Genomic DNA, 27,395 nt, shown 5'->3' with positions numbered 1-27,395 from the left:
CCAGTATTTGGTAGATATAATGCGTGGCAAAGTATATTATGATATCAAAGATTTAGATACACGGTCACTGGATATTATTCATTTTCGACAGGTGTGACAGGTGTACAATGTTGGGAATTCAAACTGAAGCTTGTTTCATGTGTGATGAGAGCCCCCGTCTCGTATGGTGACACCCTCGACTAAGTGTTCCCCCTTGTATGTTTTGTTTCTTGTTTTTTCCCCAGTGTCCTTGTTTCTACATTATATGAGAGTGTGTGTGTGCGTGTGCGTGTGTGTGTGTGTGTGTGTGTGTGTGTGTGTGAGAGAGACACTAATGTCCAGCGCCGAACAGCGCATCAACATTCACATTAAAACGAATAAACTATGCACCTTGCAAAATAATAATAATAATAATTGAATAAACTCCATTTTAAAATGTTAGTCAAATGCCAGACATGTTCATTTATGTTGTTAAGGAGAAATCATAAAAGCGGTCTCCAATTTGAATTTTAAATTGCACAGTGATTTTAAATTGGAATGGCAAATGGGTGCTGCTGCAAAAACATTTTTTCAATCCGAGGCACCTGGCTAAAGTATAGTCTCTATTTTATGACAGCACTTAGAAACACTAATCCATGCCTCTTGACTAGATGACTGGAATAAACTTAATTTTGGAGTCAGCCAGTCCTCCCTCAAGTATCTCCAGTTGGTCCAAAACGCTGCTGCTTGCTTTCTAACTGGAGTTTATAGGAGCACATACTGTAAAATCAATTTTGGCCTCTCTCCGTTGGCTTCCTGGACATTTTAGAGTTCATTTTAAGATTTAGGATTGCTCCACCTCATCTCTGAGTTGGTCTATGAACCATCTTGCTGCGTCAAGCCAGCAGAACAGACGCTATTGGAGGGACAGATGACTAAGCGGAGCCTAAGAGGGCATTGAGTGTTTTCTGTTGGAGGGTCATGATGACTGAAACTGGATAGAGAGAGATCAACAATAACGTTTTATTTTAAGTAACTGTAACGAGGGGTTTGGTAACAAGAAATTGCTTATAATATGTCACTGATTTATTACATATGAAAATTAAAAATGTTGGTCCAGCTTTTAGCAAGTATCATGGAAGTTGTCATCTTTGATTTGCTTTTGCGGGCCACTTATCATGATGTGGCGGGCCACATCTGCCCCCCGGGCCTTGAGTTTGATGCCCTTAAAGGCATATTCAAATAATGTGGGTTTTTTTTGTTCTCGGTCTAGAAGTGTGGTTGTAGCTGTCGCTTCCACCAAACAACAGTAAAATAAGTTACTACTGCATTGTTAAAACCTTTGGTGGTTCAATCCACCTGGAAAAAAAATCATCCGTCCCACATTTCAAAGCGATCCAGATCCTACCATCACGGTTGCCCTCCAAGACCAATGGTGGCTACAGAAGTCACGGAGTGAAGTAACGGTCGAGAAAGGTGTGGATGAAAGGATCTGGGATAGATTCTTCCATGTGTAGCTTTAAATGCCCCGCGGGACTTTAATCAGTCATTTGTCCCTCCTCGAGATGCCCCATTTTAGCCAAAGTCAGCCAGGCTCTGTAGTCTCAGGGTGCCATCGTGGCGGGGGCCCCGGGGACACAAGGCACCTGTGCGAGGAGATAAAGGCTTCACCTCTCGGGCTTGTACTGATATGGTTTTTTTTAAAGATGGGAGGGATGGAGGTGGGGATGGAGGAATGATCTTTTTTGGTTCACCTGATGCCTGTCTATCTGACTGAGTAATATTACTTGCTTTTACTTTCTCTTCACCTTCTCTGTCGAGTTCCCTGTCAGTCTTGCTCCACTTTTTTTTTTCTTATCGCCGATGCCTTCTGTAGCGTCTTTATCCTGTCCTGTGTGAATTTGGATCAGGTGGGGAACGCTCTCTGCACTGTTCTTTTTTTTTTCCTCCATATCGGCAACTGTCAAAACAAGATTATTACTTGAGGAGCTTTCTGAGCTTTGTCCAGTTGATGGAAAGTCAAAGCGGTGGCAGTGTTGAATGCATCTTGACCATTTTTTGGGGTCACTCACACAAGACATGTTTTCCAAATGCACGATTAGTTAATTTTACAAGGAAAATTGTATTGTAAAATATTTTTTAAAAAAATGTAAACATTTTTATAATTGACAGTTGAAATGCATTTTACTATCTACTTTTTATCTGGGTAAGTTTGAGTCTCTTTTTTTTAACTTAGGAAAGGAGTTGAATCCTTACTTCAACTTTTAACCGTCTTTTTTGACAGAGCGTGCATACTTTTGTCACTTGTGGCTGAGAGATACGAGTAACAATTCACTTTGAGATGTCATCTTAAAGTATATGACACTCATATAACCTTTGGATCAACTTTTGGAAAATATGAACCAATGAAATGACATTTTGCACTCGTGGTATGATTAGCACCTGTCTAATTTCACAGCGGGCCAAAGAGTGATGCAGAAGGGCGTGAGGAGCATCATGTTGCTTGTGCTGCATCACAGACAGCAGTTCATCTGTCCTGTCTATGCTATCGAGCCCATCGTTTCCGTCCATTAGACTGCAACCGGCGGGCCGCGGGACGGCCGGCTCGGGGTGCTCGGCTAGGCAGACGCACACGGCTCATGGGTGGCAGATGCCTAGTGTTTCTGTGGATGCCCTCCATCAAGCGGTGACAGATGTCAGGGCTCCTCTTTGGATGGCAACACTCCATCACACTACAGTGTTTCTACCTCCTCGCCCCGCTGAATACACCAGCCTGCTTGGCAGACGTCGCATCCACACACACACCCATGCTTTTCTGCTTCCATCAGTCATCCATATTACATCAGACAGCCATCATAGTGGCAACCGATGGATCACATGCTCACATGTGTTAACGCTCTTGATCGGTTGGGTTGTACGAGCGCTGACACTGTGTTAAGGAGGGTTTATTTTGTTGGGTAGGGTTCTTAAAGCTGTTTAAGAATGAACATGTTTTTGTTTTCTAAAGGCACCTCGTGTCAATGTGGTAATTTGTGACTTACCATCTTGGCCTGCTGGTGGACTTCACAACAGGAGACATGCCATCTCTGTAGAGGCTCTTCGTCTTGGAGAAGTTGACTACATTGAATATGACCCTCTGCAAGACAAACAAGGAAGACAACTTGGTGTAGTATGTGGCGAGAAAGAATATCAATCACACCAAGAATTTTCAAGATCTCAGGTTCGTGTGGTCAAATGTTATCACCCTCTTAAAATACTGGCCTAATACATATTTTGATGAAACATCTCCACCCACTTTGTTAAAATCAGCCACATTATCAGAATTCAATTCGACACCTGCATTGAAATGATCATAAATAAAGCATTTGGTTCCGTTTTTCGTGTTTTCTGAAAAAAATGACTTAAAGCCATTCTTGTAGGAAGCGAGGATTATGCAACAATTGTGATGCCAAATATATTCATGAATAAAATATAAATTTGCAATCATTCATTAACCCTTTGCCAGAGTGTATGGAAAAAAATGTTATTTTACAAGAACAAGGTAGGAATGTGGACACAAAATTAGCATAAAAGCCCCAAAATTGCCCTCAAAATACAAATGTTAATTCCTGCTACCGAACACGACAAATATGTTGCGGTGGCCTGGCGAGATCTTTCTTTTCTGTAACTACGTGATGTTACTTCGTCTTCCACTAATACTTCTAATTCCATCACTTTAAATTTCTGTTCATGCTTGATGAGCTTTCCCAACTTTTCTTTGGTGAAAACCATCAAAGTGACAGTGCCTAAAGTGCAAAACCTCAGATCTCCATCTGTTGCCACTTTGTTCGAGCGAGTGAACATGCAATTTGGTGCCAACTATTTGGGATCTGTCTGTCAGGCACCTTCAGAAGATGCCTAATTTATTCAAGTTTAATTATACAAGGGTCCTCCATTTGCAGCAACTCCATTTCTTTTTGACCACGTGCACGATAGACATTCGCTAACCTATACTGTCGCTAATTGCGTAGTAACATCCTAACTACCGTAAATATTTGTATGAAAACTCTTCTATGAAACAATTAAATGAAAAAGAGCAATTATGCTCGCCTTCTTGAAGCATGTGATAAAATATTTGTACGCTGCTGTGGAAACTTGGTCAGTGCATAACTAGGTCAGTAAACTGAGGAGGCCCTGTTCAACCACACACATTTTCAATGTTGGAGGTTTTACCGGAGGTTTTCCTATACACTGTGTTATTTTATTGATTCTTTTTTTTTTTTTTTGGCAGAGTCCGACTCAATCTTCAACAGGCGCAAACCATCCCAAGATGCCTCACAAGCAATCCGCATTACAGTGAGGACATTAGGCTGCTTTAATGTCCTGCAGCTCATCCTGCGGTGCAAAAAATATATATAGATATATACAGTACACATACACACAGTATATCCATCCATCCATTTTCCAATCCACTTTATCCTCACAAGGGTTGCGAGTGTGCTGGAGGCTCTACCAACTCTCTTCGGGGAGTAGGTGAGGGACACCCTGAACAGGTTGCAAGCTAATCGCAGGGCACACTGAGATGAACAACTATCAGTGCCCACACTCACACCTGATTGAGCACTAGGGAGTGCTCAATCAGCCTGCCATGCATCTTTTTGGAATGTGGGAGGAAACCGGAGTACCCGGAGAAAACCCACGCAGGGAACATGCAAACTCCACACAGGAAGGCCGGAGCTAGAATCGAACTCGATACCTCTGCACTGTGATGTCGATGCGCTAATCACTGGAACACCGTGGCACCTATATACAGTATATAATTAAAATTATATATATATATATATATATATATATATATATATATATATATATAAATCTCAAACAAGGCAGGAGCTAATCTGCAAGGACAACACAGCTCTCAACCATGGCTCCGACAAGAGAATCTTGAAGCTCATCTTTCGTGGACCAACATTTGCCAGCTCACAACGGTAGAAACGCTGGGAAAGGAATATGCAAATCTTTTTTGATGAAAGTCAAATGAATGACGACGGGAATACCGCACGGAGGTAAATGAATGTTATTGATGGGGCATATCAAATTACCAAGCAAGTCTAGGTGGTGAAAGTTAACTGGGTGCTACTGAAATCCTATTACAGGCTCGCCACCGTCCTCGCCCTCCCCGCCATCCCTCCTCCCTTTTTCCTCCCGCCTAGCATCAGAGGAACGAGGATTGCGGATTGTGGCAGGCTGATTCAGACCTAGCTAAAATGACATCTAACTGATGTTGAGACTGGCAGCAGGCTCCTGTTGCAGGGAGATAAGACCATTGCTGCTGGCATTTCAATTACACTTTACTGCCCCGCACATCTGTTGCGAGAGCTACTTTTCAGCCTTTCCCCCCCTCAGGCAAATGCTGCATTACTTTGACTCTGCCGGCTTTCTTTGACTGCCTTCGCCATTCTTTATCCGCAACAAATTCAGATTGTCTTCTTCCTTTGCTTCACTCTTACCTACTGCTTGTAATCTATTTATTCGGCCTGTTTAACTCAGAGGAAGCCGGAGCTGGGCGGATGACAGGCTCGCCGGCCTCCGACCAGCGCGCGAAAGGCTGAAATGCAGCCAGAGTAATATAGAAAGAAATGGCGGAAGACAAAGAGACAGTGAGATAATGGCTCAGAAGAGATGCATAAGGGGTGGAAGACCGAAAAAGCACTTTTAATGGAAAAAGAAAATGAACTGGGTGGGCGGATGTGGAAAACAAAGACAAGTGAGTTTAATGGGAGACGCATGACAAGCGGAGGACTACATTTTCCTCTGGTCTGTGACTAGATGAAAGCTTGGAATTAAACACGGAAATTTAACCAAAGGTCGTAACCTTGTATGACTCGTGTACTAAATGAGTCGTTTACAGAAACAAAGCACCGGATGATGGCTACAGCTAGAAAAGAAGTTGGTGACAAGTAAAATAGGGCAACCGCATTTTAACAATTAAACCCATCTTGAAAAAACATCCAACCATCGGTTTTATGCAGAGCCCATACCTTGCGGTACCTTGACTTACAAGTTTAATTTTATCCATGACCAAGCTAGTAAATTCTTACGAGCAAACTGAAGCAGAGCCAAGAAGCAATTTAGCAACATTATCCGTTTGACGGCTAAGTTTGTCACTTCTTTTTGACGTTCCTTTATTGTACATACATTTGTTAAAAATAAAAATAAAAGTGGTACTGTATAACATATTCCAGTAACACTCCATTAGGAATAAGTCATACAGTCCAACAAAGCAACCATGGCTAGCATCCTTCAGCTTGTTTACACTGTCCTTTACGAACAGTGAACGTCTTGTGCCCGAATGTGAGGGGTGTGGCCTTAGTCTTGCTAGCAGTTTTAACTTTGCAAACAGCTCCTGGAAGTCAATTATGTGCTACAATACATTTGGATATGGCCAATTTCCTTTGAAAGCATCTTGCTGGTTTCTTGATAAAAGTACGGGAATAAAAAGAGAGAACATCCACTGAATGTTGGCTTTCTGGATTAAAATGCTGTTTTAATAACATTGTATATATATTTAAATACATCTTAATCAATCTTAATCTTCTTGGGAAAGGCATAACATCGTCATCCGATGAATTCCACGAATGCTCACTGAGTGAGCAGCGAGCCCTGTGCACTGTTTGCAGTTTGTGCATTATCACGCAAACATAAATGTCACAGGGTGTTAAACAAACTCAGCGCTTAGCATCTGCCTCTTGCTACTAAATGCGCACATGCCTGATGATGCATCTGTGGGTGAGTATCACACAATATACTGTATCCATAGACTCGACTCCACCTCTGTGCGCTGAAAGCAGTACAACTCGCCGCTCCACCAACCCCCCCCCCCCCTCACACACACACACATACACTGCTGTGGGGTCAATTCCCCAGATCGTTAAAAACGTACGCGCATCCAAGACCAATTTAGACACCGGTGTGGTGGTGTGTGTTGGGGCTATATGTGCGCGCACATGTGCAACCCTGGAAGATTTAATTAGGCTGGGAGCAGTTAGAAGAGATTAACATCCAATGCTGTCTGAGCTGTCATGTCACTGAGGCGTGTCAAAGCCTTCCGCTGCCCCCCCCCGCACTCCAATCACTGCATCAATGGCCGACTGGAACAGGTGTCTGTGTGGTGACTCCACTCACGTTGTCATGTTGCAAGGTGGTGGTGGACCCCAAAAAGCAGGCAGGGGGGAGGGGCTGAGTGTACTTGAAGAAGTGTATTGATAAAACAGAGAGAAAACTAAATCCAAAAACAAACATTGTCCAAAGTAGCAAACAAAAATAACAACTGAAGCTAAAACAGAACCGTGACCAAAACATGACCGAAACAAACATGGCAGCAGCAGAGCAACGGCAACAAACAAACATGACAGAGTAGCCAAGAGCAAACAATGACTCGACAATGAGTGGTTGGGCTGGGAGTCCTCTTAAAGCACTAATTATATAATGACCAACAGGTGTGCAGCTGTAGGGAGAACCCTACAGTGCCACCTGTTGGTCACAAACAGAATCATGACACACCCGTAGCCCTGATGGCACCAAGAAACCATACATTTTAAATGGAAAGGGGGCCAAAAAAGTAAAAATAAGTAAGGGCCTACACACCCTCGATGGGCAACTTAATTAACTTATAACTTTATTAAATATGATGGAGGGGGGGGGGGTGTCACAATTTTTTTCATCAGCGCTATTCTGGGGCCACACAGGACAATGCACATAACACCTAACCAGATGTATGATAAAAAATGTTATTTGACATGTTTTTTTATAAGCACAAATAACCCCCGCCCCAAGAAAAACAAATGAACCTGCAAGATGAGGTTTCAGAAGCAGGGGTTGCCCCCCTCAAACAAAAAAAAAAAAAATTATGAATCTGCATTGTAGTAGTTGAAACATGTTTGGCAATGCACCTTCCCTCAATTTAATTTACTTTCTCAGAATGTCGGTCTGGTCTCCCATTTGCTCATCCCTGGCCAACAACATAGATACTAATATTTGCACCATAAAATTGCACAAATTTATTCCCAGTGGTCTTTTTTTGTTTGTCGTGGCTGCTATTTTTATTTTTATTTTTTTGTCCAATCATATTGCAGCCTCTATGCGCCGTCATGTCATGACCTTTCAGAATCAGCAGTGCTTGCCGATGTAACTTCCATTTTTAATCGGCAATGGCACCGTATCCTAAACCAAATTGCATTTCAAAGTCGCCGCGCAAGAACATCAACATTTTCCCATCCTTTTGCTCAAAGCAAAACTGTTACAAGAGCCTTTTTTGTCCATTGATCCAGGAAAAGGGAATTGCAAACTTAAAGGCCTTTTTGATTCCACAACGTCAGTTCCAAACCTCAGGACAGAAAATATCATCACCTTTCAAACAATTTCATATTTATTTCTACATATTGTGTTAATTAAACAACAATATGTTAATTAGACAAGCAAAGTAAAAAAAAAACACTTGATTCTGGGGCTATTAATTTTATTTCTATTCATTTATCGTCACTTATTTTGAAGGTTAAGACCGTGTGAAATAGTTCGATGTTGTTGTATCGTTCCTCTTTACACTGGGCATGTTAATTTATGACTTTAAAAGGCGCCTGCATATCACGACGGCTCTTTTCCAGGAAAGAACTGCTTTTCGAATCAAACGTGGACCTTTTGATAGCCATCGATCGGCACTACAAGCACATGCTAAGCCGTCTTGGGAAAGGGAGAGGGTTAATGTTTCAGGCCAAAATGAGTTCACAGGTTTGATCTCTTATCACTCGCATCGCATTACATAGACAGCCCTCTGAGAGAAAAGCATCAAAAAGAAATTCTGCATATGATCTCACTCACCGTACAAAGACATTTTAAGCAATAGGCCCTGATATAGATCATATATTTTTTTCCTTCCCGTTTCACAAGTTTATAATTCTTCTTGTTTAATACTGCAACGCGCAAACAGGTTCTTGGCCAATTACAGTGATTCTTTACTCGGTCTTGCCAACACAATTTAGTAGGCGTTTGTAAGAAAAGTTGAGCTTTGTATGACGAGAACATTCTGTGCTGAATTTCTGAGCGACAGCCCCTTTTCCAGTAACACCCCCGAAATATGTCATTACTCTCATTTATTCTCCAGTGAATTGCATCTTTCACACAACATCCTACTAAATCATCATCATTTCCATAAGAATAACCGTCACATGTTCAAGTAAAAGTGCCCAGAAGAATATTTCCGCGAAGTATTTGAGAAACAGGAATCAAGAAAAATAACCAAACAAAGATGGCACCGCGAGAGTGGCTGCCTTTACAGCAGCTCCTATACTTTTTGTTCTCCTACTTTCTACTTTGCTGCTGAAAATTGGAAAGTTCTCCATTGTGAGATGAATAAAGGTTTTCTTATTCTGGAAAAAAAAAATCTGCATTTAGCTAGGTAGGTTTGCAGTGGTTACCCCACTGGGTGATATTTTCATCCAGCTGAGGCTAAGCTTCTGTAACGTCTGGTGACAGTAGGCAAGGTCACGAGGTGGTGATAACAGCATGACAGGGGAACACCGAGGGACGACCCAAAGCCCTGAAGGAGGGGGAGGAGGTCATCGTCTTGCATGTGTAGCCTTTGGACATGTGTGTGTCGTGGGGGTGGGGGGTGGGGGAGGTGCATGTCAGGTAGCAGGGTAGACAGGCACGAACCCACCGGGAGAGCGCACGGATGACCTTGAAAGGATCTGCTCGACATAACCTGACAGACAGTTCACCGAATTCCATGCTGACAATGTCACAAAGTAAAAAGTCAGTCACACAGAGAGACACTCCGCCGGATTGTGACAATTCTCCCTCTCCCCACCCAGTGTTTTTCCTTTCTGAATTCTGACTGTAATTTCCCCATTGCGGGACAAATAAAGGATAGCTTCATTCTTGACTAAAGAAGATATCATTGTACAGTTCGATGAACTAAAACCAAATTGAAATACACCTGAGTGCCTGGGAGATGAGTCTCTTCCGCAGTGACTAAACAGAACTGGTGGTCCGTTTTACATTCCGTCTTAAAACCTTTATTAAATTTGCAGCTGGTTTCAAGTCATGTTTACAATTTCTCAAAAGTTGAAAGGTGCAATAGTAAATTTCAGACAAAATCGACTTTTTTTTAACACCAAAATTCTCCTAAGGTTCACTTTTTTTTTTTTCAGAAATGAACGGTCACATTCCCAATGTTCTCCATGGGGTGCACAAAGGGTGTCAGAAAAGGTCAAGGACTGATGTCAAGAGGTATTTTTTTGGGGGGCGGGGGGCGGTTCCCCATTTCAAGTTTTCCGTTTCCCCCCCATTGTTACTGAATGCTTTCAAGAATTGCACACGCGCAAAAAAGAAAACATTTACACTCTGTTGATATTTATATTGCATTTTACATCGAGGGCACCAAAATAGTTGTTCTTATTTAAGGCTTTGGGGGGGATATAAAATCTCATTCAATGTTTGACATCCCAATCACTCGACCAGTGTTTTCCAAACCTATTTTGATCCAAGGCACATATATCAAATCTTAAAAATATAAAGGGAAAAAAATATCTCACGGCACAACACTTAGCAAAAGGAGCCGCAAAATTTGATATACAACTTCATTATGTACCCATTTTTAAGGGGTGGAGGTGCCACACACACACACCATGACATGTTGATGAACGCACACGAAACCTGAGAGGTACAAAAAAAAAACACTGCCGGCTGCAAACTTGTGTTTATGGACGCATATTTCTCAACGCACACAATAAGCAAGCTGTGAAAGCCGAGTGATAAACATTAGTTCACCTCTACCAAAGTGTATATGTTGTTTGTTTTTTTTTTTTTTTATTGCCTTCATTTAATCACAACTCCAAATACTGCACAGCCAACAGAAACGCGGAAAGCACTATAATAAGATCGCAGATTAATGCTGTGATTTCGTAATGACCGTGCATGCGTGCATGGTCAGCAGGCTTCATATTGACGTAGATTTGGAGCCTGGTCTCTTTTATACAACGTCCGCTTGGACAGCTCCCAGGCAAATAAGAAGTCTTGCTGAAAACAGCTAGAAAACAGCGGTGTTTTTATTTGCAGCGCGCTGCCCACATTCTTAGCCACTAACAATAAATATTAGCATGTAATTGTTGGGGGGGGGGGGGAGACCAGTTCAAGAAGGAACCGCACGCAAAAGGACCTTCCAGTTGCAAGTTTCGACAACATTCCAAAAGATTTCCTGAACAAAACAGAGCGCAGCTACAATGCAGTGTTTATGCGATTTATGTTCCTATGGCGTAGCACCAAACGGCTGCCTCCATGCTTTTTGCAGAGCACATCAAATAAAAGCTGATTGGATTTTTTTTTGTTGCCCGATGCATTTTTAGCGCCTCGGTGAAACAACATTATCAATACTATATGTATTGGTCATAAACCTGATACTGGACAATCACAACGTTTGCAAGCAATAAATTCAAAGCATGTAAAAAAAATGCCTCCAACAAGCCGAGTTGCATTTTAAAGATGTATGATGCAGTTTCTTCGTATTTATTTAGAATCACAGCACAGGGCTGCAGGGCAGCGAGGGTTGGCCTTCCTGTCTCATGCAAATGCACCACTGCTCACCCCGCCCCTCTCCAATGTACGACGTGCCAACACCAGTACGGCTTCGATTTACAACAATTAGAACAAAGTACAAAAGCACCTGGACAAACTTGTATTTAAAAATATTTTTTCGTTATAAAATGAATGTTGTGACACAGTTTTTCTTTACTTACTGTAAATAATGGATCTTTTGATTTTCAAACGTGTTGAGGTTGGAATTGAGGTGGCATTGGTGGGGCTGGGGGAGGGTTGAGAACCCATTCACATGTCCTCCATGTTATAACTGTTGCACATTCAAAACGATCATTCTGCAGGGGAACATCTCTATTTCTTCTTCTTATCTATTTCTTGCCTCTTTCTGTTTTAGGCTATCTCCGCGCCAATGAGGCTGGAGCTGGGCTGGGCTGAGCTGTGCTGAGCTGTGCTGTCAGATCCTTCTAGAGCACAGTGGTTGTCAGGAGTGATGGATGACTATCAACCTTCTGCTGTCTTCTACTATGCTCCTGGGAGATTTACAGGCTCGTGGACTGCCAGGCATGAAAACCAATCTTTCTTCTTTCATTCGTCGCCACCTCCTGCCTCAATTTCTTCGTCCGTCTACACCTCACTCCTTCCTGTTTCCAATTTAAACATCTCAAATAATGCTTCCATAATGGAATGATGTGTGCAAAACAAAAGTGGTATTTGTTTGTGGCCAGAAGGGGAGAAGATTGCTCCTCTTAAAAGGTTATTGTGGTTGTGTTAGAGGGAAGGCGTTGTCAGAGTGATGGGCGCTATCTTTGACAGCCTATCTAGTATTTTTACCTGCTCCGTTCAGGCTCCAAGACAAGAGCTTCCAGGTATGTTGCCTCGGCGCTGATGGTTATTTTAACATTCGGTCAGTATACCGTGAAAGGCTAAATTTATTTTTTAGTCATTTTAGGAAATGCTCTCAACATACAAATGAATGGAAAAAAAATATTCAACTACATTGGCACATAAAGTAAGAAACCAATGCACAAAACTTTTTTTTTTTTTTACCTTTGAAGAAAGAGTCAGATAGACTAAGTCATGATAGCAAGTCATTACCGAACATCACGTCTCCAAAATACATAACCATTGCCTATAATTGCAACCTTTCAAAAGCTGTCTAGTGAGGAAGCCTGTATTTGCATTCATTTGCAAATCCGGCAAAAGGAACCATGCTGACGGGTGAAATAAATATCAACTTTAATCGGCCTGACAGTGCATCACGTCTGGAAAAAGTTAGACGTAAATGACATGTAAATGCTATTTAGATTGCTATATAATAGCTTGCAAAGTCTCTCACCTTATCAAAGACTCAAATTGAGACAAAAATTGAGACAAAATACTTTCACGAATGGGAAATCTCTCACACAGTCTATGGCCTCTTAAGGAAGAACTACCGTGTGTGTGTGTGTGTACCTTAATATGGAAGTTGGACCCTACCTTTGTGTGATAACTTAGAAAAGAGCACCAAACTTGTGCTACAGCATTGTTGCTTTTTTTTTTTTTTGCCTTCTTGTACAATTTGCATTAATTGGGAAAAAAACACCCCTTGGTTGGGTGCCAGAGCACTGCTGGAAGCCACGTGTAAAGAAAAATGAGTCATTTTCAAATGTATAATGGATGTGTGTCTGCGGGGAGAGTCGAGGATCCAAGTATATGCGAGTGTATGTCTGTGCCAAATAAAAGGGCACACAGACAAATAGCACCCTCACTGGTCATTCCTCTCATCCAGTCACGAGCGCACCTTCAAATGAGGCCCGTCTCTCGTCGTCAGTCATTTCGCACGCAGCTGTGAATATGCAGATGTGAAAGCAGGACGGTGCCGGGGGAGTGCAGACCAATAAAATCATCCCACCTCCACCCAAAAACTGGAGCTTTGGGGGTTTTCCCCACCACCGTAACTGCTGACATTTGACCTCAAGTGGTGTGCTGAGGACATGGATGATAGATTTGCCCTTCTCCATCTTACAGCTGTTCACACATCAACGGCAGAAGCGCCAATTAAAGTGCTGAAGTGGCGGCATCTTTATTGTTACAGACACACAGGAGGCCTGCGTGTCACTTCGGGCCTAGATGACCTGATGAAGGAGACTTGGGTGGTTAGCGAGAGGGCTTTCGAAATCCACCCCGCCACCCCCAACCTTTTATCTGCGCCCTTTACACTATCCATCACAATGGCACACACTGATATGGCGCACTCTGAATAATTTTGCGAAACGAGAAGAAAACCAAGGTCGAAAGGGGATAAACCATGCATGTGTGTTCTGCCGTTTTTACGGTTTTTATAACGACGAAAGGATGACAATTGAAGGACAAGCCGGCTCGGCTCTGACAGAGGTGCTGAATCAGCAGAAAGTGTTGTCATGGGTCAATGTTGAGGATGTAGAGGAAGGTCTATGAGGGGGGTCCTGACCTCAGGGCCTTGCGAGATAAACAAATGGCACTGTGGAACTAAATCCAGTGTGAATATTGCGAATGGAAAATGGCCCTGAAAATGAGTATTCTGGTATTTCACACTATTTTCCAGATCAAAATCACCTGATAAAGTTTACAAGTCTCAAAGAGCATCATTAGAACAGATTGTTATATTTCCTTTCAACCAGAATTAATGTGGCGTGCCATTTATTCTCTCGTATGCAATGAGAAATTGACAACTGATCCACCAATGAACACAGTTGGAGAAAAAAAAAAAATCTACATTTGCCCTTTTACTCAGAGTAGTTTTTATGCATACATTTTCTTTGTATGTTGGTATGTTTGTGATGAGGGAAGGCTAGTTTTAATCGGTTTCTTTAAGATACATGCCACTTGCTGGTTTGACTGATTTATTTAGGGTTTACGGAGAGATTTCAGTCACATGAAAAAGTCATCAAGCCAACGTAACCATGACTCCATTTCATCTTGCAACGGGACCAGGCAGTCACATGACTGCATACGTCTTCATGGCCCCGCCCACACCGAAGCGACATTTTCTAAGTGACTCAGTACGTGAAAATTAAGATGGGCAAAATGTTGCTTTTTACTTTTGACTTGATCCTACTCGTATCGTGAGTGTGTTTGGCAAGGTTCTGGATATGTGCGCATTTCATTCAATGAAACCCACACTGGGTTGTATGATAAACAATGACTTCTCAGTTACAGAGGTGGTTATGAGGCGTGCGAGCAAAAGTAAAGACTTGTCACTGTCGTACAACCTGGGCCAAGTGCATCTTTATTCATCTGTGCTTTCGTATGTTCGCTAAAAAAATATATTTTTTCTAGATTCATTTAAGTCTGTACATTATAAAATTTTATCTGTCACTCGTCGTCAGACATGATTGATTGGTGATTCGTCCAAGTCAAGGGGTAGCCTTTAAGTCAGCTGAGAGACTTGACCTTGAACCTGAACAAAATAAGCGTTATATAAAATGGATGCATGTAAATCGTAGCCCCCAACAACAATTTCATTTCAAGTGGCTTTCTTTGATCTTCAGCAGAAACAGCTCTGTTTACTTTGTTTGCAAAAACGCAGACGACACAGTCTCATCTACCGCTTCACTACACCCAACAACCGAAGCACAGGAAGATAAGGAGAAGGGAAACAACAGGATAATGGCTCGGAGTCACAGGAGAAAGAATGGCTTTAGCTTTCTAATGGCTCAGAAGAGCACAACTGTTTTGAGGAGAAAATGCAACCGTACTCGTATAGATTGGAGGGCGGATAGAGGAAAACAGAAGGGTAAACATGTCTCCGCAATATGCAGGTAAAAAAACATAATTCATTTTTAAAAAGGGGGACTAACGATGCATCAGGCGGAACAAAAAGTGATAGTTTTCCCTCAGTTGACTGATTACAGTCTGATAAGCATGGAAAACACCTCAACACATCATCGACTGGCGGCAAAACAGATCAATACACAACCAGCAGCAAACATCTCGGATGGATTACTAAAAGATCCAAACATAAAGCCAAAATTTGGTTAAAAAAAACAAACAAATAAACCAAAATCGATAAAACTAGTATCACCTAGTTAAAAGGTGATGATTGAATTAACATAAATCAGGCGCATGGTATTGAGCATGCTTAGCCAGCCTCACAGCTGTCAGTCAATACTGTCCATTGACACGATCTGCGGACTGTGTAAATGTGCAACAACATCGCCAGTGGGCTAAACTGAAGGGTTGATTTAGTTAATCGAAGGTGTGAGCCAAATAAACATCCTTACGTATTATGCCCAAACACCATGGCAGGATTTCAAAAAGCCAACAGTATCAAAGTAGGAGGGCATGCAGGGAATGAGACAATACTCTTGTCAGTTTTGGTCCAAATTGATTGTCATTTAGCTTTTGATGTTAATTCCTTCCTTTCTAAAGCGAGGAATATCTTGTGCACAACACCATACATGTTTTCCTATTGAGCTGCTTAAGGATTGACCTGTTACTCACAACTACACTGGCCCAAATAAACCGTGGCCAACTAAAACATATTCATTTTTTTCTGCCCAAGTAATGGCGGTGACATTGAAACGCGGGCTCCACCAATCCGAACACACCATCCAAATTTCCTTTTCTAAATCAGGGCACATTAAAAGGCGTCAACCCGGTTTGTGCTCCGAGAGTTCTGGCCTCTGGCATTGCTAGGGCGGCATGCTGTTGACTCAATGCCACGGAGGGTTGGCTACGGTTATCGCTTTGCGATAGCCTGAAAATTGATGGTGCTCAGGATCATCACGGTTCTGTGCCACACGAATGGCCGCTCCTGAAGGGGATACTGAAGGGGAGCCCGCCACAGTATTCCGTGGCAACGGTAGTGTCTCTTGTTTCCTCATAACAGAGGATTACTACTCACACAGATTCACACGGAACACACTCCCACTGATGAAATGTGGATTGAACTGGAACAACTCGATTTGGAACCAGAAAAGATAAGCAGACTTGGAAAATGCTGGAGGCTCTTGTGGTGAGTAACTTAAAAAAATGGATGACACAGAAAAACAGTGTCAAGGTAGATGGTACTGAAGTCCAATAAAATATCAATCTAAATACTTCAGACGAGGTTGAGCAAGTTAGGTTTCTATGGTGGTTATTTTTACACCGGGCATCATTCCCGATGCTACATTCTCATTTTGCCAAGCTTTGGATCAGGATAATTAATCTTAAAGTTGCTAGATGTAGAAAAAACAAACAAACCAGCATCATCGATGTCAGGGGTCGGCAACCCAAAATGTTGAAAGAGCCATATAGGACAAAAAAAAAAAAAACGAACAAAAAAACCCCCAAATATGTCTAGAGCTGCAAAAAAATAAAAGTCTTCTATAAAACTTACAATGAAGGAAACACATGCTGTATATGTATGTCTCAGAATTGTTTATGATATTCATTCCTTTATTGTGTTTTCACAAACGCCCCCATTGAATTTATTTTGATTTCCTTGCTTGATTTTTTGTTTTGCATTATTTTCGCTTTTCTTTGTGTCAGTGAAGTGGTCATGAATATCGGTTTTTCATAGGCTGTCTTTGAACGCCTCTCGAGTTGAACGAGAAGAGAGAAGGCACGGAGTCGGATGCAGACGTCTCCGTGTTTGTCGAGACTGTTAAAAGCATGATTAAAATTTATGTTTTAAAACACCACAGCTCTCCTTTTTCGGAGCTGTGTATCTATGTATCGATGTATCTATATCTATTTGAGTTATATTAGCCTACTATGAAAATCTTTTTCCATTTTCAAACATTTTTTATAAATCTCCAGGGAGTCACTAGATGTCGCTAAAGAGCCCCATGCGGCTCTGGAGCCGCGTGTTGCCGACCCCCGATCTATGTGAAAGACTGGACCACGATGGTACCAACGTTTGTTACAAGCAAATGTGTATTTGGACAGGCAAGTGTTTCATGAAAGGCAAAGCAAGCCTTACATGGCATTGGGCCAAGCACTAAAACCCTTGAAATTATTGCCAAATTACGCACCGTAACTCTGAGGTGTGTGCAGGAATAGAATTGGATCAGAGGCCTTGTCCAAAAGAAATAAAAGGTGGCCTGAAAAGAGCAGCAGGAAAATGGACCTTGGCTTGATTAAATGGTCAATGAGTCGGAAAGCACCAGTGAGGTGATCTGTGACCTCGCAGTGTAGTCAAGAAAAAAAAAAAACTTTTTAAAGAAATGATTAAATGAAAGCACTTTCAAAAGCAAGCTGAGGGGAAACGTCAACGAAGCGGATGGACTGACGAGAGGGTGCCGTGGCCCCACTTAGCACAAACACTGCAAAAGGGAGACTCTGGATTGAAAGCGTGGGGGATTGTGGACTCTGAATGACTGAATGCACTTTCTGACCACTTGCGATTCGAAAAGTGGAGTAAGAGTGAATGATCGAGTGCCAACAGTGATCAGAGAGGCTGAGAACTGGGTCAGTTAGCTTGAAGCCCAGAGTGGGACAGAACACCTGAGAAGCAGCAGCGTGGTGGGCATCACAGATAACTTCGAGCCCCTATTCCGGCGAAAACACTCAGAAAATGTTATGCTCGTATGGTGTTCCTGAGGTTATTACAATTGTGGAGAAAATATGGCACTAAAAATGCCTCAAGGTCTCTCCAAAGTATTTGCTATCACCATTCGGCCATCTGTTTGACAGCTAATCCAGTTTGGGGTCATGGGTCAGCTGAAGGCTATCCCTGAAGATTTTGGTCGAGAGCAGGAGTCGGCAACCCGCGGCTTCAGAGCCGATTGTGGCTCTTTAGCTCCGCCCTTGTGACTCCCAGGAGCTTTTTCAAAAATGTTATAAAATGAAAAACGATTGGTGAGGGAAATATATTTTTTGTTTTAATATGGTTTCTGTCAGAGGACAAACATGACACAAACATTCTACACATTTTCCAATGCTGTAAAAATGTGTAGAATGAATATTAACTTTCAAGATTTCTGTCAGTAGCTCTTCTGTCACAAAAGGTTGGGCACCCCTGCTCTACAGGGGTGCACTGCAAAACATTTAATCATGACGGCTCATTTTGTATTTGTAGCTAACTTAGTCATTTTGATCGTAAGCTAATGTAGCTCATATAGATACACACAGCATGCGTTGCCTTCATTGTAAGGCTAATATAAGGCTTTTAATTTTTTACGGATCCAGACATTTGTTTTTTGGTGCAATAATGCTCTTTCAAGATTTTGGCTTGCTGGCCCCTTGTCTAGAGACAGTCGTCAGTCTATAACACGCCACGTACAGACAAACGAACAGAGTTTTGATCTTTCAAGACCCGCAATATATTGTGTTCTGTAACAACACGAGCGCCAAACCTACCAAAATTAATAGCAGGGTCTCTTTTTTTCCACCCCAAAAAGTGGTTGTAACTTTTTTCATGTTTAAATTCTCAGCAGTAGGATAATAAGTTAATAATTTCTGACCAAAAAGGAAAGGAAATGTGCTTTTTGTGAAAACATGTCAAGCAGAATAGTGATGAACATATTTTTTTTTCCTTTGGTGACACCTCAAACAATAAAAACACGACTGAGAAAAGCCTTTTGGTGGCAAAATAATGTCTTCCCAAACATACAACAAAGAAACATGCAGCCAACGATGATGACTCATCAAATGGACCAAAATGAACATCAGTGTCTTTTTTTGCATCACTTTCCACGTTCACTCCAAAAAGCGCATCATCTTTTCTCACGACCACGACACACACAGAATCCAAAACTCAATGCCTAATATTTATCTTCTACTGAAAAGTGGGTGTTTTGTGTTTTTCAAAGCAAAAATAAGTACCGATATAAATCTTTTATGTACAGCGTCAATGAGCTGCATTGTTAACAGTATCATTCAAATCTTGACAATGCACATCCCTAGCCAAGATACAAAACTGTGAGGGCAACATGCTAACCACACATTCCATGGTGCAACCTATTTGGTATCACCTTTGCTAAAATGTTCTTGTTGGGTGTCTGGTGGGGACAGCAAAAAGATGAGGAATGGCCACCATTTTAATGGCAAGTAAATCATCCGGTCGCATCAGTCAGCCTGCAAGTGCACACTTGTGCAAAGTGTAATCATTAAAGATACTTTGAAGGCAAAGACAGAGAGGGGCTGAGACCACTGACAAGAGGCAAAAGGAAAACCACTGGCTGTGAAACAAATCAGGGCTATAAAATTGTTCTTAAAAGTTTGAAAGACAAACATCTCAAGACTAATAACACCATCAGGCTTAAAGACAACAACAACAAAACAAAGCAATATGTCAGTGTTTCGTCTGTGAAATATTACCCCAAGGAATGCTGGACACAGCAATCTGTTATCATATGCTGGAGTGGACTTTGGGTTGGGGAGATGGACACTTTTCTAAATTCTAACCACAAAAAAAACAAAAAAAAGCAAAGTGTTTCTCTCGCCCGCCTCGAGCTAAGTGAGTTCTCTTTGCGGCGTTTCTGTACCTCAAGAGGATATTTGTGCTGCTTTATTGCAAATTAGTCTTCCTCTTTTGAACTTGTATTCACAGGAAAGTATTGAAGTATTCACGAGAGGGATGATGATTATATGGAAAATGAGACAAATAGCAAGACACACTACTCTTTATTGTATTTGTCTATGCGAAGCCTCATATACACTTGAGGGATGCACATTTTGAAACTTAGTTGGAGGAGTTTGCAACACCCTCTCATGACTATTTTTTTATTTTATTTTTTTAGGAAAGGAACACGACAGGGTAATTTTGTTTACGAGTTGCTGATCTCACCTGGGTCATGTTTTTGTGGCTCTTATGCACAACCATTTTCATTGGATAATCAGGGGCATTCGTTCATATTTTGTTTATGTCACCAACACAGAAGAGTGAACAAATTGAAATAATAGTTGTTGGGGGTGAAAGTAGAAGATAAGGACATTTTGTTTTGATCCATTTAATTGAGGTTGCCGCATTTGGCATTTTACCATCGCAATAAAGCAATAAAAAATGAATACAATAAAACATGAGAAAACAAAGGGTTTTGAGGGTTGCGGGTGAGCTGTATTTGAAATGCATTTTTTATCTTGAAAAAAATTACTTCATTTAAGACTGTGGAAACATTATTGTCATGGTTCTGTTTGTGACCAACAGGTGGCACTGCAGGGCTCCACCTGCAGCTGCACACCTGTTGGTCATTGTGTCCCGAGTTTGTTTGATTAAATGACCAATGTCATTATTCAAACAATCAGCTTATTGTTGCTGTTGCGTGTCATTTTTTTGTCTTCTGTCTCAGGTTTTGTTGCTACTTTGTTTCCTGAGATTTCTGGACTTTATTTGAATTCGTTTTTGAGTTAGTTTCTCCTGTGTGCTTCTGTTCGCTATTTTGTTGAACGCATCGTGGTCACTCCACCCTGCTCCTCCCTGCCTCCCTGCTATTTGGGGTCCTCTGCACTACCATCACGCCGAACGTGACAATTATAAATATATGGTAGTATAATTTGAGTTATTTCAAGCAATTCACCGCTAACTGGCTACCAGAAAAGTTGCTGGTTTGTGTTGGCCCTTTGACTCTGTGTCCAGTTATTCATACATTATAATGATAGCCGGATCCTCATGGAGGGGCTAGAGAGTTTGGAAGAGTCGTTTGGGAATGTGATATGGGCACTGCGTGAGAGAATGGGTGACGCAAGAGAGGAGGTGACTTTCACGGACGAGTGCCGGGCTGACAGAAGCAGTCCTCGATTTAGGAAGCCTCAGAAATCGGAAGCCAAACGGCATCATTGTCCGACTGCTTTGTTAGAACTTTAGCTTGCTTTCCCTTCTGCCTTTTGGGTTTTTCTCGTGTCAGTTCCGGTGCAGCTCGGAGCCAAGTATCACTCTTGCCTTGATTCAGGACAAGTAGCCTTCCTGCTACTGCTTTACTGAATGGAATATCCAGAATATGAGACTCAAGCAATTGTCCGTGAGCTACAGCTCTTGGACACCTTGCTAGATTTGTCTTGGATGGGAATGAATCGATGTGAAAGAGCGTTTGAAGACACATTCATAGCTTCATAACAGAAATGAACAGAGGGAGAAGTTTTCTTGATTTGATTGAGTCTTTATGCGGTGACTAAGAAAACATCGCAATGCGTCTTTTCTCTATCATCCCAAAATGACAAAAGTGGATGGGGATCACAATCCATTCAACACAGCTTGAAGAGAAAAAAATAAAATAAAAACAACAACACACCGTGCCCCCAGAAAGACTGTGTGACTAATATTTTTGGATTTTTAACTCGTAAAACTTGAAAAATAATAAGCAAAAGGACTGCATTAGTGGATGATATGATAGTAGCGCGTTTAAAGTCGGCTCCTTTTATTGCAGAAAGGAGGACTGGGGGAATAAGCAGAGGGCAAGAGGTGAGGCACACTGCTATCCTCTCTTGCCTCAGACTCTCTGAGGGGTTGACAGGTAAAGAAATAGATCATTGGTCCGTGACAACTCAATAAGACCCCCCCCCCCCCCCCACCCCCACCCCGCGCTACTGTGCAGCGTGCCGTCTGTGGAATGAAGTCCCTGACGTAAGTCAGGACGGCGTGGCTACTTAAATGCACAGCCTCTGTTCCCTCCATACATTTTACCTCCGACACCCGTGCACTGTCCTTGACTGCTGTTAATGTTAATGAGGGGATATTACGCGGGGAGCTATTTCTGCAGCTTAATCACAGCACCGGCAGCGCATTGGAGTAAAAGACGCTCGCTTGGCCTGGTGAAGGACTGACCTGCCTCCTGTCCAATTTATGTTGGGAAGCGTTGCAGTCTAGCTAGCCCTACGCCCCTGAACTGGGATCAGCATGTCAGGACAATGAAGAAAGGGAATGCATAATTCTTCGAGATGAAGATTGAGGGGACTTGGAAGGAGACTGGCTGTCGGCCGGTTTCAGATCTGCCATGGAACTGCCACATCAGAGAAATGGAGATTAACAAGGCCACAAACTCGCACTCTTCCCTTCTCGTGTCCACTCTGTTGTGTTCTTTGGTCTAACTTTATGTCCTTGTTCATTTGACTTCAATTTGCTTGCGGGAATCATATTTCTCCTTGGTGATACTCAATCTCCCACTGTTACTTATAAGGCAAACTAAACAGGCTGTTTCATTGTATTCAATCCACAGATGAAATGTGTTATTTGACTTTGTTTTGTATTTGTAAGAATTTTAGCTCAGCAGGCAAACTGAATTTGACTTTCCCACACACACACAATGATAATTGTCAAGACTCATCTATTGTCCTGCATGTGTACTTCAGTTTCACCTCGCATGTCGGAGGTAGACGTCAAATAAAACAGGGAGAGCACGCTTGGAAAAGAAAAAAAAGTGTCTGCTCCTTTTAAGTGTCTGCACTGTCAATGCGGTGCATTACGTGGATACAAAGCACGCCATTACTGCTTAGCATTGTTGAATTTCCAAGTGGCCAAATAGTGACAGGTCTATTTTATTTATTTATTTATTATTTTTTTGCCATTGGTGAGAGAGGCAAGCACAGCGGTGGACATCTAATTACGAAGCATTGTGAGGGACAATAAAACTCTTAATAAGCAAGGCAACAGAACAAGCCATGTGAGTATAAATATATGTTTGTGTGTGTGTGTGTGTGTGTGTGTGTGTGTGTGTGTGTGTGTGTGTGTGTGTGTGTGTGTGAGAACCCCCTACATTCATATGCGTGCATCGAGTTGCGTAAAATAGAGCGAAGCTGACTGCACACTCAGCTTGTTTGGAAGGCTTGGAGAGAATTGGACACGTGGGCAAATGTACTACCCAGAGAGAAACAAAAATGTGAGTAAACAAAAGAATGTTACCTAGTCCTAGTTAGAATGAGGTTGTGGGAGGTCGGTAAACTGTCAAATATTCCTCTTGTTTTCCCAGAATATCAAGACTCAAAGTCAGAGAAATGTACTATACTCCATGTGTAATAAGAAAACAATTTTTTTTTGTAGTTGTAGTGGTTTATATTTGTACCATGCAGTAGAATTGATGACTCTAAATTAAAACAATCAGGTTTACGACAGACCTGGGCAAAGTACGGCCCAGGAGCCATATATGGCCTGTACCGAACCCCTCTGATTAGCCATCGCAGAGACCACAAAGTCAATAAAAAACCTCAAATACGTAGTGCTTCTATTGTGAAAATTGTGCATTTATTTTATGTGCGTATCGTGGATGCTAGTACGGGCTAGCTAGCCATCAAGAGATACAACTTGTGTCTACGCCGTTGTAAACTTCCCGACTTTCCCGACCCCTTTAGCAACTATCACCCCCCGACCCGCCACAAAAAAAAAGAGGCTAGCAAAAATGACAACAGTGGTCCTAATGTTCGCAACATTAAAGCCAAGAGGATTTGTTCATTGGTAAGTCATCACTGTATCATTGACAATAATAATATACTTTCCATTCCTCTCTATATTTAAACATCCTGACTAGGAACAGCTAATATGAGTTTGCTGTTGACGCACAAAATTAACCTTCAAATTTTGAATGTGTAAAAATGACATTTTAACGACTGCATCTCATTTTGTGGAAGCTTTGTATCTCTTAATTATGACAATAATAAATACCAAATCCATAGATTGAAACGAGAGAGTATACCTTAAAAATTCCGACAGAACAAAGCACAGGTTAGCTCGTTGGCTTGGCCCTCGGCAAACGTTTCAGTTTCTCATGTGGGCCCCTTTGCAAAATTAATTGCCCACCTCTGATTTAATATATTATCGCACACCATGTCTCCACTTATTGCAGTTTCACAACCGTGCGTCTGCAGCAGTATTTCAGCTCATTTCGGTGTTCCAGAATGTATGGACAGAGTTACAATCCCAGTAGACAGCAGCGAGTCGACTCGATGATTAATCTTTTTGTTAAAAAGAATGTTGGATTTTTTTGGGCCATCGGGGTTAATTGACATGCTAACACACGGAAATGATTTTTGCTTAACCGGAATTGACCGCAATCTATGTTTGTTCATCTCTGCTTGGCCGTCGCAGAGTCTAATACTGCACACCAAACTTTCTTCTCTCACCTTCTGGTTATAAAAAAATTGGTTGCTGCAGTAATTGTATTCATGTATGCATTCAATTTGACCTAATCCATCGATATATTTCCTGTTCGTTGAAACAACCGAACATAAACCCATCTCATCATTTTGCATGCATAGACTTAGGTATTTAGCAATTCAGAGAAGGCAGTGTATCAAAAAGAATATTTGGAAGAAGACTGGAAACTGCAGGTGCTTGAGAGCGAATAATGAGGATATGACCACCAACAGGACAATAGCAGACAAACTGAACTTCTGAAAATGTTCAATTTAACAAAGTGGCATCCGAATGTTTTGAACTTGGATCCAATTTCCATACATGAAATGTCAAATTAAATTTGCTTGTGAAATCATAGACTGAAGGGACGCGTGACTTGATGTGTCATCCATCCATTAGGGTAACCGCTTATTCAAGGAAAACTAAATATTTTTGTCCTTGGTTTAAAATAGCCGAGGTCCGTCCAAAGTGGTCTTAAAGAAGTTGGAAGTATGCAGCTCCCAAAGCATGCGATCTTGTGTCCTTGTGTGCTTGCGTGTGCTTGTGTGTGGTTCTCAGCCAGCAGTGTTAGCCAGAGGTCATTTGGCAAATACAAAAAGAGGCCCTTTGCTCTTTTTCTTGCCCCCATTAAAAAGATCATGACACACAACAAAGCCAAAATCCTCCAAAAATCATCAGGAGATTGTTAAGTCGATAAAAACGTTTGTAAATAATATAAAGCAACTTTTGAGAAAATGTACTTAGTCATCTAGTGGAGTAATTTACAAATAATGTATTATTCATGTTAGCTTTTTATTTTGGGGCGCGGGGGGGTTTATGATTTTAATCGGGTGGGAAGCTTCTGAACTTGTGTCTCTATGCCAGCGAGTTGTGCCAATGTAGCTCAACCCGGGCCAGCCCCATGGCTGACGTCGTATATAGATTAATTTTGATCATTCATAACTGTGTAGTGACAGGTCCAGTTCATAGCAAGGCAATCATTTCTCATTGTTTGTTTCTATTATTCAACATACCAGTGATTCTCAACCGTTTTTAAGAAGTTAGAGAGCCAAATAACTGCAAAATGTCAACAGGAAAACGTCCGGCCAGAAATGAGCAGTTTTAATATGCAAGTATTAAGATACAGTATGTTTCACTCGCAACCCCATTACTCAATGTTTAATAAAGTGGAGGATCCAAAATTGATATGAAAACCAAAAAACTAACACACTGAAAACCTACAAATGGGTAGCAGGACAAACACGAGGTCGGAAGGAAAATGCAACTGAACGGTCACAGAACAAGGCAAATATTGATGCTTAACACACACACACACACACACACACACACAGCCATGCATGTTTTTGGAATGCGGGAGGAAACCGGAGTACCCGGAAAAAACCCACACAGGCACGGGGGGAACATGCAGACTCCACACAAGGAGGCCTGAGTTTGAATTTAACCTGGTACCTTTGCACTGTGAGGTCGACGTGCTAACCACTCGACCACCATATAAATAGAGAGAGAGAGAGAGAGAGAGAGAGAGAGAGAGAGCAACAGGACATGGCATGTAGACTTTTGATATCCACTGTATGTTCAGTAAATATGACACTTTTGCCATTTTTATTAGATTTGATGAACGCTGTCCATTGCACTTACATATGCCCGCCCGCGCTCATGGCTGTGACGGTTCATGTATCCATGCACAGTTAATAACAAAACTGGTTTTAGAGTCTATTCATTGTGCCATCAATGCTGTACTTTGAAGCAAATAAAAACGAGCATCTGCACTTGGCACCCTTTTCTCTCCCCCCCCCCCCCCCCCCCATTGAAGACCCATCTTGTCCTTTGACTCCATCAACATTTTCCTCTTTTCACATCCCTACACTGACTTATTGCCTGCTGTAATAAAGGGACTAGCGACTGACGTTGACTGACAGACACCGAACACAACCACCTCAGTCAATCTGCGCGCGCACGTGTATGTGTGTGTGGGTAAGATACCTGAGGGCACAAACAACAACCTAAGGTGCAGGTTGTGCGACCAAGACATCTGTTGTTAGTTGTGAACAGTAAGTGAGTTTGACAGAGTTGAGATTGAACAGGAGGCATTCTGCCAGCCCAGTGAATAGAGCGGCTATACCCCCAACGAAGACACACACTCTACAAGCGCTACACACTTATACGGCGGTGCAGCGTCCGCTGATAAGGGCAAGGCCTGACCGCACCCCCAGTGCGGCAACAGCCCACGAGTCAGTGTACACGGCACAATCCGTCATTTAAATTCCTCAGCTGCAGGTACATTCCGCATGATGGAGAAGCGGAAATGAGACGCAATGTGTCACTGCATATTTGTCACTCGCTTTTTCAAAGTGCCGCGACGCGTTTCCGCATCCGACCCTCTGCTTTTACGAAGCGTTAGGCGTATCCAGGATATTAGGTGACGGAAGGCAAAAATGTAATCTCAACCGTCACCCTTTCAATCACCTGCTTTTAATTTCAGCCCAACTCCACACAGAAACTCTTATTACATCACCAAATCACAGAACAAAATAAATTACATCTACGGCTGTGGAGAATTGTAATAAAAGCGGAGACGCATGGCCAAATCGGAGCTGCTGCCGAGCAGTGTCACAGTCCTGAAAATCCGCACAAAACCTTTTAGCCTCCCCCAAAACGATTTTTTTTATAAATTGTCTGTCCATATGGAAACACAATAAGTAGGTGAGAAGCAGTCGATTTCATGAAGATCGAACAAAAGTACAGTTAAACAGAAAACTTGGTGACTTCTCTTTGCAGTAGCTGGAAAGCACTTAAACTCACTCACGTTGTTTTCTCTTAACCCAGGAAGATGGTCTTATCTGACTCATCCTCTGAT

General features: G+C 42.0%; 1 protein-coding gene across 1 annotated transcript in view; it reads right to left on the bottom strand.

The window, feature by feature from the left end:
* The window catches only part of agbl4 (AGBL carboxypeptidase 4), a 267,276-nt gene that overhangs the window by 165,282 nt on the left and 74,599 nt on the right, over nt 1–27,395 (bottom strand). Inside the window, exon 4 of the mRNA XM_052072858.1 lies at nt 3,000–3,094. Coding sequence (XP_051928818.1) covers nt 3,000–3,094 — 95 coding nt within the window. The remainder of the gene's footprint in view (nt 1–2,999; nt 3,095–27,395) is intronic.

Source organism: Hippocampus zosterae, chromosome 8 (genome assembly GCF_025434085.1).
Source record: "Hippocampus zosterae strain Florida chromosome 8, ASM2543408v3, whole genome shotgun sequence".
Taxonomy (NCBI): domain Eukaryota; kingdom Metazoa; phylum Chordata; class Actinopteri; order Syngnathiformes; family Syngnathidae; genus Hippocampus; species Hippocampus zosterae.
This window is presented reverse-complemented; position numbering and strand designations above follow the sequence as displayed.